Below are 12,298 nucleotides of genomic sequence, written 5' to 3'. Positions count from 1 at the left end.
TCCGACTCACTCGCTCCGCCTTCTCTTCCTCCTCTTCTTCTTCGTCGTCGTCCGGTTCCGGTTTCATTTAAAACATTAACTTTTTTACCTTTTGAAAATAGTAATCTCTATCTCCCTTAAACGACAACAATAATAGTACAAGGAATCAAAAATGTTTACAGTGGATGAAAACCACAACAACGGAAGTGACGAATCCGTAACAATACCTGGTAAAAACGAACAAGACTAAACTACTGCACTACCTAGAATCTGCACCTGACTCTTCACTTGGTGTTGAGAAACTAATGGATCATGTGTGATTGTGGGTGGAATGGCTATGCTCAAACAACAGAGCCTGAAATTCGTGCCAGACAATATGGGTCAATTTTCAGAGAGGATTTTAAGACAGTTGGTAAACTTGGTCCATATCATCAATCTTCCATTGTCCATTTCGAGATAAATTGAGTATGAATAAGAATTAATTTGTATTACAATTGTCTTCAACAAAAAGTCTGAACAGTTCGAGATAAGAAGTGGTGAAATAAGAGAATTTTTTTTTTTTTACATCTTTGACCATGGTTGATATAATGGCGGATGTTAAGAAGCAGAAAGTTGATTTGGAGTGCCATGCTTTTCTGTCAGAAGTCAGAAAGTCGGAATGATTAGTTACTTTACTTATCTGCATATGTGCTGTTAAAATGACGAACAAACCACAAAGCATATATCAAGAACCACCTTTGGAGGCAATTTTTCCCCACAGAACAGGGGTTGGCCTTTATCGGGCACCGTGGTCCCCTTTATGAAGCAATGTTTTACAGCTGGATGCCCTTCCTGCCGCCAACCCTGTTAGTCGCCTCTTGAAACACACAGGGAATTACCAGTGAGCTGGTACTCAATTTGCCGACCTTGGAAGCATGACAGGCTGAGTCAACGCCCTGGTGTTAATTCAGCGATCGACCAGGATTTGAACCCAGGATCCTTCGGATCAAAAGCTTCCTCTCTAGTCGTCGTCAACGTGTGGCCCTGAATGGGTTTCGTCTCATCTCCTCTTCCTGTTCAGGCTGGAGTTCCCCAAGGCAGTGTTCTGGGCCCCGTGCTTTTTCTGGTCTTCATCAATGATCTCTCTGACTCTCTTGAAAATCCTCTCTATCTCTTTGCTGATGACTCCACTCTCTGCCGCTCCATTCCTCTTCCCTCAGATTGGCAGTCTGCAGCCTCCTCACTCTCTGAAGACTTGGACAAAATCACAGACTGGTCAAACAAGTGGAACATGTCTTTCAATCCTGACAAATCTCACACTTTTACTATGTCTCTCCGAAAAGATCGACTGGACAACCCTCCCATCTACTTTCTCAACAATCCTCTCCAAGAAGTTCTGTCGCTCAAGCTTTTGGGTCTCACTATCTGCCATGATCTTTCTTGGGAAAACCACATTTCCAAGCTGGCCTCCAAAGCCAGTCGCCGACTGGGCATCCTCCGTCATGCGAAGTCCTTCCTCGGCACACCTGAGCTCCTCACCACATACAAGGCCTTCATCCACAGCTCAATGGAATACTGTTCTCCCCTATGGGCCGGTGCTCCTGCCTCACACCTAGCTCGGCTTCACGCTGTTGAAACCAAAGCTTTCAGAATTATTGGAATCTCCCGCGATGAAGCTATCTCTGTGGGCCTTTCACTCACTCACCGCAGGCAGGTAGGTGGTCTTTCTGTCTTCTACCGACTCCTCTCCGGCCTTGCACCCCCAGCTCTCTCTGTGCTCTGTCCCCCAAATATTCCTACAGGTCGCACAAGATCTGCCAGCAACCCTCTGATGGTTAAACTGCCGAAATCTCGGCTCTCTGCTCACCTTCACTCTTTCATTCCTCTTTTCTCCCGCCTCTGGAACAAACTCCCTCACTCCCTTCAATCCCACTCCTCCCTCCAGGTCTTTAAAACAGCTGTTCACCACCATCTCTTATCTTCCCCCATCCAAAACCTTGATCTTTTCTACCCCTGCTAATTCACCCCAGATCCACCTTGTTTGAAATTCCAACTTCTTTCCTGGAAGTCCTGGCAGTGTCCATATGTTTTATACCTCTCCCACCGCCCCCTTCCCATGCCCCCCCCCCCAAAGCCCTCGCCCTCTCTCAGATCTCTCCATGTCTCCATGTCTCTCGGTCCCTGCTCTCAAATGTTGTGTTTGTGTCCTTCCCCCTCTCTCCCCATCTTGTCTACCGCTCCCGATGTTATATGTTTTATGTGTCGGTTTGTCTTTCTGTGTGATTAATGTTCGCTCTTTCACGAGCCTCGATCTTGTATACAAAAAACAAACAAAAAAAAAAAAACCCTAACCGCTAAGCCAACACCAGGCCTCACTAAGCATTTATCCAGCCTGCACCAAATTTAACAATAGGTCTTATGGCCATCGGACTAAGAAAGCACCCCACCTCTGCTAGCAGTTAATGGACAAGGCCACCGAAAGCCAGAATGGGCCCTGGGGCACTCCCACGTCCTTCATGGTAGTGCCCCTACCATAGTGCGGACCCCTTCAAAAAAAAATTCCCCTTTAACAACCTATACATAGGTTTTCGTATTTTTGTCATCAGAAACACATTGAGTGTTTAACGGAAATTGGGGGGTTATTCACTTATTCCAATATGTTGATTCGTTCATAACCCATTTCTTCCGGTTCCGGGAGGTGTTGGCCAACGCTCCTGTGTTAATTTACATAATTATCACAATTATCATTATGTAAATTGTTCCCACAGTAGTTTATTTTACGAGGGCGGATGTTACTGCCCATAAAAATGACATGCCGAGGAATCGCCCTGAGTGGCTTGGAGGCAGACACACAATGAAGAAAGTCAAAAAGACCCCCACCCCACCCACCCGGTGTTTTATCGTCACAAACAATCATTATATGAAACAAAAAAAGTTGAAGGAATAATTACGGGCTCCTATTAGGTCTAGGCCACGGGGTGATTACCCCCTCCATCCTCACCGTCTGGGTGTCCCTCATTGCGGAGAGAAGGGCTGGGATAATAGCCTGATGAGTCCTGATTATGGGCTATGTACATCTACTAAGACCCTCATTAGATAAGATGAGCGATCACTCACATGAGTCAACTCAAGAGCCTGCACTGTTGACCTGGGCCATGAGGTTCGTTGTTCAAACTCGAACCATGTGCGATCAGCTAAACTTGCTAAGTGTTACATTAACTCTCTACCTTTGAGGTTTTAATAGAGCTTGCTGCAGTACCATAATGTTCTGCAAGTTAACTGATGTCAAGCTATGTACTTCATACTTTGTCATCTGCACTGCTTCTGTCTTTCAGCGGCACATCTTAGCATTTATCCTCCCATGCTGTCACCCAGGATTTTTTTTTTGTGTGTGTGTACAAGATCGAGGCTCGTGTAAGAGCTAACATTAATCACAAAAAGACAACACACATAAAACTAGAGGTTCCAGGGAACCTGAACTCAACTGGTCTATATCAATATTGTTAGAATATGCATAATAGAACCACAAACGATATAGTTTATATGTGCTAAAGAGGTACAGTGACGTTGAAGGTATCTCATGTTTATACAGGAAACTAGAAAAAATTGAGTTTTAAGTGAGGCATGAAAAGTAAAACTACAATTACTTTTCTCAGATTTCAGACTTGAATTTATTTGGAAAAGACTTGGTCAAACAATATACATGTATGGTATTGAATCAAGATATGTTGAATATTTCAATAGATGTCCAATAGATGTCCAAACTGATGTTTATGGGTCAAGTCATGTCATAGGTTACGACGAGGTCATTTTTCGGACATCGTCAAAACCCGTAATATATGTGTTGAGGTTTCTTACATACTGTCTACACACCAAGTTTCAGCCTTCTAGCTACATTAGGAAGTACCAGATTGACAAAAATTGATTTTTCAATATGGCCGCCCTGCCGCGCCCATTTTTGGGCGTGTAACGCCCAAATGCAATCCCAAACTAGTTTATGTCTTAAAGATGCTGCATAACAAGTTTAATCAAAATTTGTGACTTTTAGAGCGTAGACGTCGAATTGTTTACAGACGACAGACAGACAGACAGACAGACAGACAGACAGATGGACGATGGACACTGGGTGTCGACAAAAACTCAGCTGAACATAGTCCAGTTGAGTTAAAAACATATAATAAACGGAGCGGGAGACAAGATTGGGAGAGAGAGGGAAGCACACAAGCACAACAGTAGAGAACAGGGACATCGGGAGATCTGTCGGAGGGAGAGGGGTTGGGGGAGGGGCATGGGAAGGGGGTGGGAGAAGTATAAAACACATGGACATTGTGAGGACTTCCAGGAAAGAACTCGGAATTTCAAAAAAGTGGATCTGGGGTGAATTAAAAAGGGTAGAAAAGATCAAGGTTTTAGATGGGGGAAGATAAGAGACGGTGGTGAACAGCTGTTTTAAAGACCTGGAGGGAGGAGTGGGATTGAAGAGAGTGAGGGAGTTTCTTACAACAGTTTCCTTCTCCTCTCATATGCATATTGTATACACTGTCTTGAAGGACACCTGTAAATCTGGGACATATCCTGACACAGGTTTCTATTCTGACAGTGTAAGTGTTGTGCCTAACACAAGTTAAGGTTATGGATAACGTTTGATTTGCCTTGTCAAAATATTGCCTCATTCTCATTGTTAGTTATTTAAAGTGTTGTTTTTGAAAACCAATTTGTGAACAAGATCATTATTGTAGGCGTCAGACTTGCACATACTATTAGACTTTAAATCTTGATGACAAGAAAAAGAATCTATTTTAGACCAGTTTCATGACATTTTTGACATTAATATTTCCCTTCTCATAAATGTCACCCCCACGGACACAGAAATGGAGCTTCATGCACAAACGCAAGACATGTTGGACATACAAGCAAGACGTAAGAGGTACATTCAAGCGGTCTGCAGGAAGCAAATAGACTCCGGTACCGTTGCCCATCCACAGTTAGAGCACGTGTGGCGCATCTATGTGGAAGACAACTATGGCCTTCTCTACTGCGAAGTTCCCAAGGTTGCGTGTTCCAACTGGAAGCGAACATTTCTTCGTCTCGGTGGCAACGCCTCCACGAAACCTGAGGACATGGAACACAATTTTGTGCACAAGTCCCGGTTGCGCACACTAGATACTTACAGCCGGGCAGAGATCGAGTGGCGCCTCAAGAACTACTTCAAGTTCATGTTTGTGCGCGACCCTTTCGAGAGGTTTGTATCTGCTTTCCGCGATAAGTTCCAGCATTATCACCGATATTATCATTCCGTGTTCAGTCGATGGATTATTCAAGCTTATCGCAAGAATCCCAGCAACAAGGACCTCAACACGAGCCACGTCACCTTCCCAGAGTTTGCTCGCTTCATCATCAAAAATCCCCTTCGGCACGACATTCATTGGCAACAGATAAACCGCATCTGTAACCCATGCCAAATCCAATATGACTTTATAGGACACTACGAGAACATCAATGAAGAAGCAAATTGGCTGCTGCGGTATGTCAACGCCCCACCGGAAATACATTTCCCCAACTTCAAGGACATTCACACGTCAGAGTCTGTGACCAATGATGTTTTGAAGAATCACTACTTCTCTCAGCTCAATAGCAACATGAAGGCTATGCTGTACAAGTTCTATGAAGTGGATTTTGAAATGTTTCACTACCGGAACACGATACCATTATCGTGATTATGCTGAAATCTTTCTGTGTTCAAGCGAAATGATAAGTTTTATATCGTTTTCGATATACAGTATAAAGATATAAAATGAATAATGGAGGCCAACACTCTACTTTTGACAGAACTATATGGTGTTCACAACAATTTAAGGTGGGGTTTGGCCATGAAAGAAGCAATCCTGGGCTAGAAGCAATCCGAGGCTAGAAGCAATCCTGGGCTAGAAATAATCCTGGGCGAGAAACAATCCTGGGCTAGAAACAATCCTGGGCTAGAAGCAATCCTGGGCTAGAAGCAATCCGAGGCTAAAAGCAATCCTGGGCTAGAAGCAATCCGAGGCTAAAAGCAATCCTGGGCTAGAAGCAATCCTGGGCTAGAAATAATCCTGGGCTAGAAGCAATCCTGGGCTAGAAACAATCCTGGGCTAGAAACAATCCTGGGCCAGAAACAATCCTGGGCTAGAAACAATCCGAGGCTAGAAGTAATCCTGGGCTAGAAGCAATCCTGGGCTAGAAATAATCCTGGGCGAGAAACAATCCTGGGCTACAAACAATCCTGGGCTACAAACAATCCTGGACTAGAAACAATCCTGGGCTACAAACAATCCTGGGCTACAAACAATCCTGGACTAGAAACAATCCTGGGCTACAAACAATCCTGGGCTACAAACAATCCTGGGCTACAAACAATCCTGGGCTACAAACAATCCTGGGCTACAAACAATCCTGGGCTACAAACAATCCTGGGTTACAAACAATCGTGGGCTACAAACAATCCTGGGCCAGAAACAATCCTGGGCTACAAACAATCCTGGGCTACAAACAATCCTGGGCTACAAACAATCCTGGGCTACAAACAATCCTGGGTTACAAACAATCGTGGGCTACAAACAATCCTGGGCCACAAACAATCCTGGGTTACAAACAATCCTGGGCTAGAAACAATCCTGGGCTACAAACAATGCTGGGCTACAAACAATCCTGGGCTAGAAACAATCCTGGGCTACAAACAATCCTGGGCTAGAAACAATCCTGGGCTGGAAACGATCCTGGGTTAGAAACAATCCTGGGCTCGAAACAATCCTGGGCTACAAACAATCCTGGACCACAAACAATCCTGGGCTAGAAGCAATCCTAGGCCAGAAGCAATCCTGGCCCAAAAACAATCCTGGGCCAGAAACAATCCTGGGCGAGAAACAATCCTGGGCTAGAAGCAATCCTGGGCTAGAAACAATCCTGGGCTAGAAATAATCCTGGGCTAGAAACAATCCTGGGCTAGAAGCAATCCTGGGCTAGAAACAATCCTGGGCTAGAAACAATCCTGGGCTAGCAGCAATCCAGGGCTGGAAACAATCCTGGGCTAGGAACAATCCTGGGCTACAAACAATCCTGGGCTACAAACAATCCTGGGCTAGGACCAATCCTGGGCTAGGACCAATCCTGGGCTACAAACAATCCTGGGCTAGAAACCATCCTGGGCTAGAAACAATCCTGGGCTACAAACAATCCTGGGCTACAAACAATCCTGGGCTACAAACAATCCTGGGCTACAAACAATCCTGGGCTAGGACCAATCCTGGGCTACAAACAATCCTGGGCTAGAAACCATCCTGGGCTAGAAATAATCCTGGGCTCGAAACAATCCTGGGCTACAAACAATCCTGGGCTCGAAACAATCCTGGGCTCGATACAATCCTGGGCTCGAAACAATCCTGGGCTACAAACAATCCTGGGCTACAAACAATCCTGGGCTACAAACAATCCTGGGCTACAAACAATCCTGGGCTAGAAACCATCCTGGGCTAGAAACCATCCTGGGCAACAAACAATCCTGGGCTAGAAACAATCCTGGGCTAGAAACAATCCTGGGCTAGAAACAATCCTGGGCTACAAACAATCCTGGGCTAGAAACAATCCTGGGCTGGAAACAATCCTGGGCTACAAACAATCCTGGGCTACAAACAATCCTGGGCTACAAACAATCCTGGGCTACAAACAAGCCTGGGCTAGAAGCAATCCTGGGCTAGAAGCAATCCTGGGCTACAAACAATCCTGGGCTACAAACAATCCGGGGCTGGAAACAATCCTGGGCTGGAAACAATCCTGGGCTAAAAACAATCCTGGGCTACAAACAATCCTGGGCTGGAAACAATCCTGGGCTGGAAACAATCCTGGGCTAGAAACAATCCTGGGCTACAAACAATCCTGGGCTACAAACAATCCTGGGCAAGAAACAATCCTGGGCTAGAAGCAATCCTGGGCCAGAAGTAATCATGTGCTAGAAGCAATCCTGTGCTAGAAGCAATCCTGGGCTAGAAGCAATCCTGTGCTAGAAGCAATCCTGGCCTAGAAACAATCCTGGGCTGGAAACAATCCTGGGCTACAAACAATCCTGGGCCACAAACAATCCTGGGCTACAAACAATCCTGGGCTAGAAACAATCCTGGGTGACAAACAATCCTGGGCTACAAACAATCCTGGGCTAGAAACAATCCTGGGCTACAAACAATCCTGGGTTACAAACAATCCTGGGTTACAAACAATCCTGGGCTAGAAACAATCCTGGGCGTCAAACAATCCTGGGCTACAAACAATCATGGGCTACAAACAATCCTGGGCTACAAACAATCCTGGGCTAGAAACAATCCTGGGTGAGAAACAATCCTGGGCTACAAACAATCCTGGGCTAGAAACAATCCTGGGCTGGAAACAATCCTGGGCGAGAAACGATCCTGGGCTAGATACAATCCTGGGCTAGAAACAATCCTGGGCTACAAACAATCCTGGGCTAGCAGCAATCCTGGGCTACAAACAATCCTGGGCCAGAAACAATCCTGGGCTAGAAGCAATCCTAGGCTAGAAGCAATCCTGGCCCAGAAACAATCCTGGGCCAGAAACAATCCTGGGCGCGAAACATTCCTGGGCGAGAAGCAATCCTGGGCTAGAAACAATCCTGGGCTAGAAATAATCCTGGACTAGCAGCAATCCTGGGCTACAAACAATCCTGGGCTACAAACAATCCTGGGCTACAAACAATCCTGGGCTAGAACCAATCCTGGGCTAGAAGCAATCCTGGGCTAGAACCAATCCTGGGCTAGAACTAATCCTGGGCTAGAAACAATCCTGGGCTAGAAGCAATCCTGGGCTAGAAGCAATCCTGGGCTAGAACCAATCCTGGGCTAGAACTAATCCTGGGCTAGAAACAATCCTGGGCTAGAAACAATCCTGGGCTAGAAACAATCCTGGGCTAGAACTAATCCTGGGCTAGAAACAATCCTGGGCTAGAAACAATCCTGGGCTAGGACCAATCCTGGGCTCGAAACAATCCTGGGCTAGAAACAATCCTGGGCTACAAACAATCCTGGGTTAGAAGCAATCCTGGGATAGAAACAATCCTGGGCAAGAACCAATCCTGGGCTAGAAACAATCCTGGGCTAGAAACAATCCTGGGCTAGAAACAATCCTGGGCTAGAAACAATCCTGGGCTAGCAGCAATCCTGGGCTAGAAACAATCCTGGACGAGAAACAATCCTGGGCGAGAAGAAATCCTGGGCTCGAAACAATCCTGGCCGAGAAGCAATCCTCGGCTAGAAGCAATCCTGGGCTAGAAACAATCCTGGGCTCGAAGCAATCCTGTGCTCGATGCAATCCTGGGCTAGAAGCAATCCTGGGCGAGAAGCAATCCTGGGCTAGAAATAATCCTGGGCTAGAAGCAATCCTGGGTTACAAACAATCATGGGCTAGAAGCAATCCTGGGCTAGAAGCAATCCTGGGTGAGAAGCAATCCTGGGCTATAAGTAATCCTGGGCTCAAAGTAATCCTGGGCTTGAAGCAATCCTGTGCTCGAAGCAATCCTGGGCTGGAAGCAATCCTGGGCTAGAAGCAATCCTGGGTGAGAAGCAATCCTGGGCGAGAAGTAATCCTGGGCTAGAAGCAATCCTAGGCCAGAAGTAATCCTGGGCTAGAAGCAATCCTGTGCTAGAAGCAATCCTGTGCTAGAAGCAATCCTGGGCTAGAAGCAATCCTGGGCCAGAAGTAAGCCTGTGCTAGAAGCAATCCTGGGCTCAAAGCAATCCTGGGCTAGAAACAATCCTGGGCTACAAACAATCCTGGGCTACAAACAATCCTGGGCTAGGACCAATCCTGGGCTAGAAACAATCCTGGGCTAGAAGCAATCCTGGGCTAGAAGTCCTGGGCTCGAAGCAATCCTGGGATAGAAGCAATCCTGTGCTAGAAGCAATCCTGGCCTAGAACCAATCCTAGGCTAGAACGAATCCTGGGCGAGAGGCAATCCTGTGCTAGAAGCAATCCTGGGCTCAAAGCAATCCTGGGCTAGAAACAATCCTGGGCTAGGACCAATCCTGGGCTAGAAACAATCCTGGGCTAGAAGCAATCCTGGGCTAGAACCAATCCTAGGCTAGAACGAATCCTGGGCGAGAGGCAATCCTGTGCTAGAAGCAATCCTGGGCTACAAACAATCCTGGGCTACAAACAATCCTGGGCTAGGACCAATCCTGGGCTAGAAACAATCCTGGGCTAGAAGCAATCCTGGGCTAGAACTAATCCTGGGCGAGAAGCAATCCTGGGCTAGAAGCAATCCTGTGCGAGAAGCAATCCTGGGCAAGAACCAATCCTGGGCTAGAACCAATCCTGGGCTAGAAGCAATCCTGGGCTAGAACCAATCCTGGGCTAGAACTAATCCTGGGCTAGAACTAATCCTGGGCGAGAACTAATCCTGGGCTAGAACTAATCCTGGGCTAGAAGCAATCCTGTGCTAGAAGCAATCCTGGGCTAGAACTAATCCTGGGCTAGAAGCAATCCTGTGCTAGAAGCAATCCTGGGCTAGAACCAATCCTGGGCTAGAAGCAATCCTGGGCTAGAAGCAATCCTGTGCTAGAAGCAATCCTGGGCTAGAACCAATCCTGGGCTAGAAGCAATCCTGGGCTAGAACCAATCCTGGGCTATAACTAATCCTGGGCTAGAACCAATCCTGGGCTAGAACTAATCCTGGGCTAGAACTAATCCTGGGCTAGAACTAATCCTGGGCTAGAACTAATCCTGGGCTAGAAGCAATCCTGGGCTAGAACTAATCCTGGGCTAGAACTAATCCTGGGCTAGAACTAATCCTGGGCTAGAACTAATCCTGGGCTAGAACTAATCCTGGGCTAGAAGCAATCCTGTGCTAGAAGCAATCCTGGGCTAGAACTAATCCTGGGCTAGAAGCAATCCTGTGCTAGAAGCAATCCTGGGCTAGAACCAATCCTGGGCTAGAAGCAATCCTGGGCTAGAAGCAATCCTGTGCTAGAAGCAATCCTGGGCTAGAACCAATCCTGGGCTAGAAGCAATCCTGGGCTAGAACCAATCCTGGGCTATAACTAATCCTGGGCTAGAACCAATCCTGGGCTAGAACTAATCCTGGGCTAGAACTAATCCTGGGCTAGAACTAATCCTGGGCTAGAACTAATCCTGGGCTAGAAGCAATCCTGGGCTAGAACTAATCCTGGGCTAGAACTAATCCTGGGGCTAGAACTAATCCTGGGCTCGAAGCAATCCTGGGCTCAAAGCAATCCTGGGCTAGAAACAATCCTGGGCTACAAACAATCCTGGGCTACAAACAATCCTGGGCTAGGACCAATCCTGGGCTAGAAACAATCCTGGGCTAGAAGCAATCCTGGGCTAGAAGTCCTGGGCTCGAAGCAATCCTGGGATAGAAGCAATCCTGTGCTTGAAGCAATCCTGGCCTAGAACCAATCCTAGGCTAGAACGAATCCTGGGCGAGAGGCAATCCTGTGCTAGAAGCAATCCTGGGCTCAAAGCAATCCTGGGCTAGAAACAATCCTGGGCTACAAACAATCCTGGGCTACAAACAATCCTGGGCTAGGACCAATCCTGGGCTAGAAACAATCCTGGGCTAGAAGCAATCCTGGGCTAGAAGTCCTGGGCTCGAAGCAATCCTGGGATAGAAACAATCCTGTGCGAGAAGCAATCCTGGCCTAGAACCAATCCTGGGCTAGAACTAATCCTGGGCGAGAAGCAATCCTGGGCTAGAAGCAATCCTGTGCTAGAAGCAATCCTGGGCTAGAACCAATCCTGGGCTAGAACCAATCCTGGTCTAGAAGCAATCCTGGGCTAGAACCAATCCTGGGCTAGAACTAATCCTGGGCTAGAACTAATCCTGGGCTAGAACTAATCCTGGGCTAGAACTAATCCTGGGCTAGAAGCAATCCTGTGCTAGAAGCAATCCTGGGCTAGAACTAATCCTGGGCTAGAAGCAATCCTGTGCTAGAAGCAATCCTGGGCTAGAACCAATCCTGGGCTAGAAGCAATCCTGGGCTAGAAGCAATCCTGTGCTAGAAGCAATCCTGGGCTAGAACCAATCCTGGGCTAGAAGCAATCCTGGGCTAGAACCAATCCTGGGCTAGAACTAATCCTGGGCTAGAACCAATCCTGGGCTAGAACTAATCCTGGGCTAGAACTAATCCTGGGCTAGAACTAATCCTGGGCTAGAACTAATCCTGGGCTAGAAGCAATCCTGGGTGAGAAGCAATCCTGGGCTAGAACTAATCCTGGGCTAGAACTAATCCTGGGCTAGAACTAATCCTGGGCTAGAACTAATCCTGGGCTAGAACTAATCCTG

The 12,298-nt window shown here is 46.9% G+C and overlaps 2 protein-coding genes across 6 annotated transcripts in view; one reads left to right on the top strand and one right to left on the bottom strand.

Annotated features, from left to right (window-relative positions):
- Positions 1-5,772, top strand: part of LOC137434120 (carbohydrate sulfotransferase 8-like) — a 62,060-nt gene extending 56,288 nt beyond the window's left edge. For both annotated transcript variants that reach the window (XM_068126806.2, XM_068126807.2), the window contains exon 3: positions 4,828-5,772. In XM_068126806.2, the coding sequence (XP_067982907.2) occupies positions 4,828-5,675 (848 nt within the window). In that variant the 3' untranslated portion in view covers positions 5,676-5,772. The remainder of the gene's footprint in view (positions 1-4,827) is intronic.
- The window catches only part of LOC137434118 (myosin light chain kinase, smooth muscle-like), a 281,545-nt gene that overhangs the window by 192,341 nt on the left and 76,906 nt on the right, over positions 1-12,298 (bottom strand). The window lies entirely within an intron of this gene.

Source organism: Myxine glutinosa, chromosome 10 (assembly GCF_964187855.1).
Source record: "Myxine glutinosa chromosome 10, kmMyxGlut1.1, whole genome shotgun sequence".
In the NCBI taxonomy this organism is placed as follows: domain Eukaryota; kingdom Metazoa; phylum Chordata; class Myxini; order Myxiniformes; family Myxinidae; genus Myxine; species Myxine glutinosa.
This window is presented reverse-complemented; position numbering and strand designations above follow the sequence as displayed.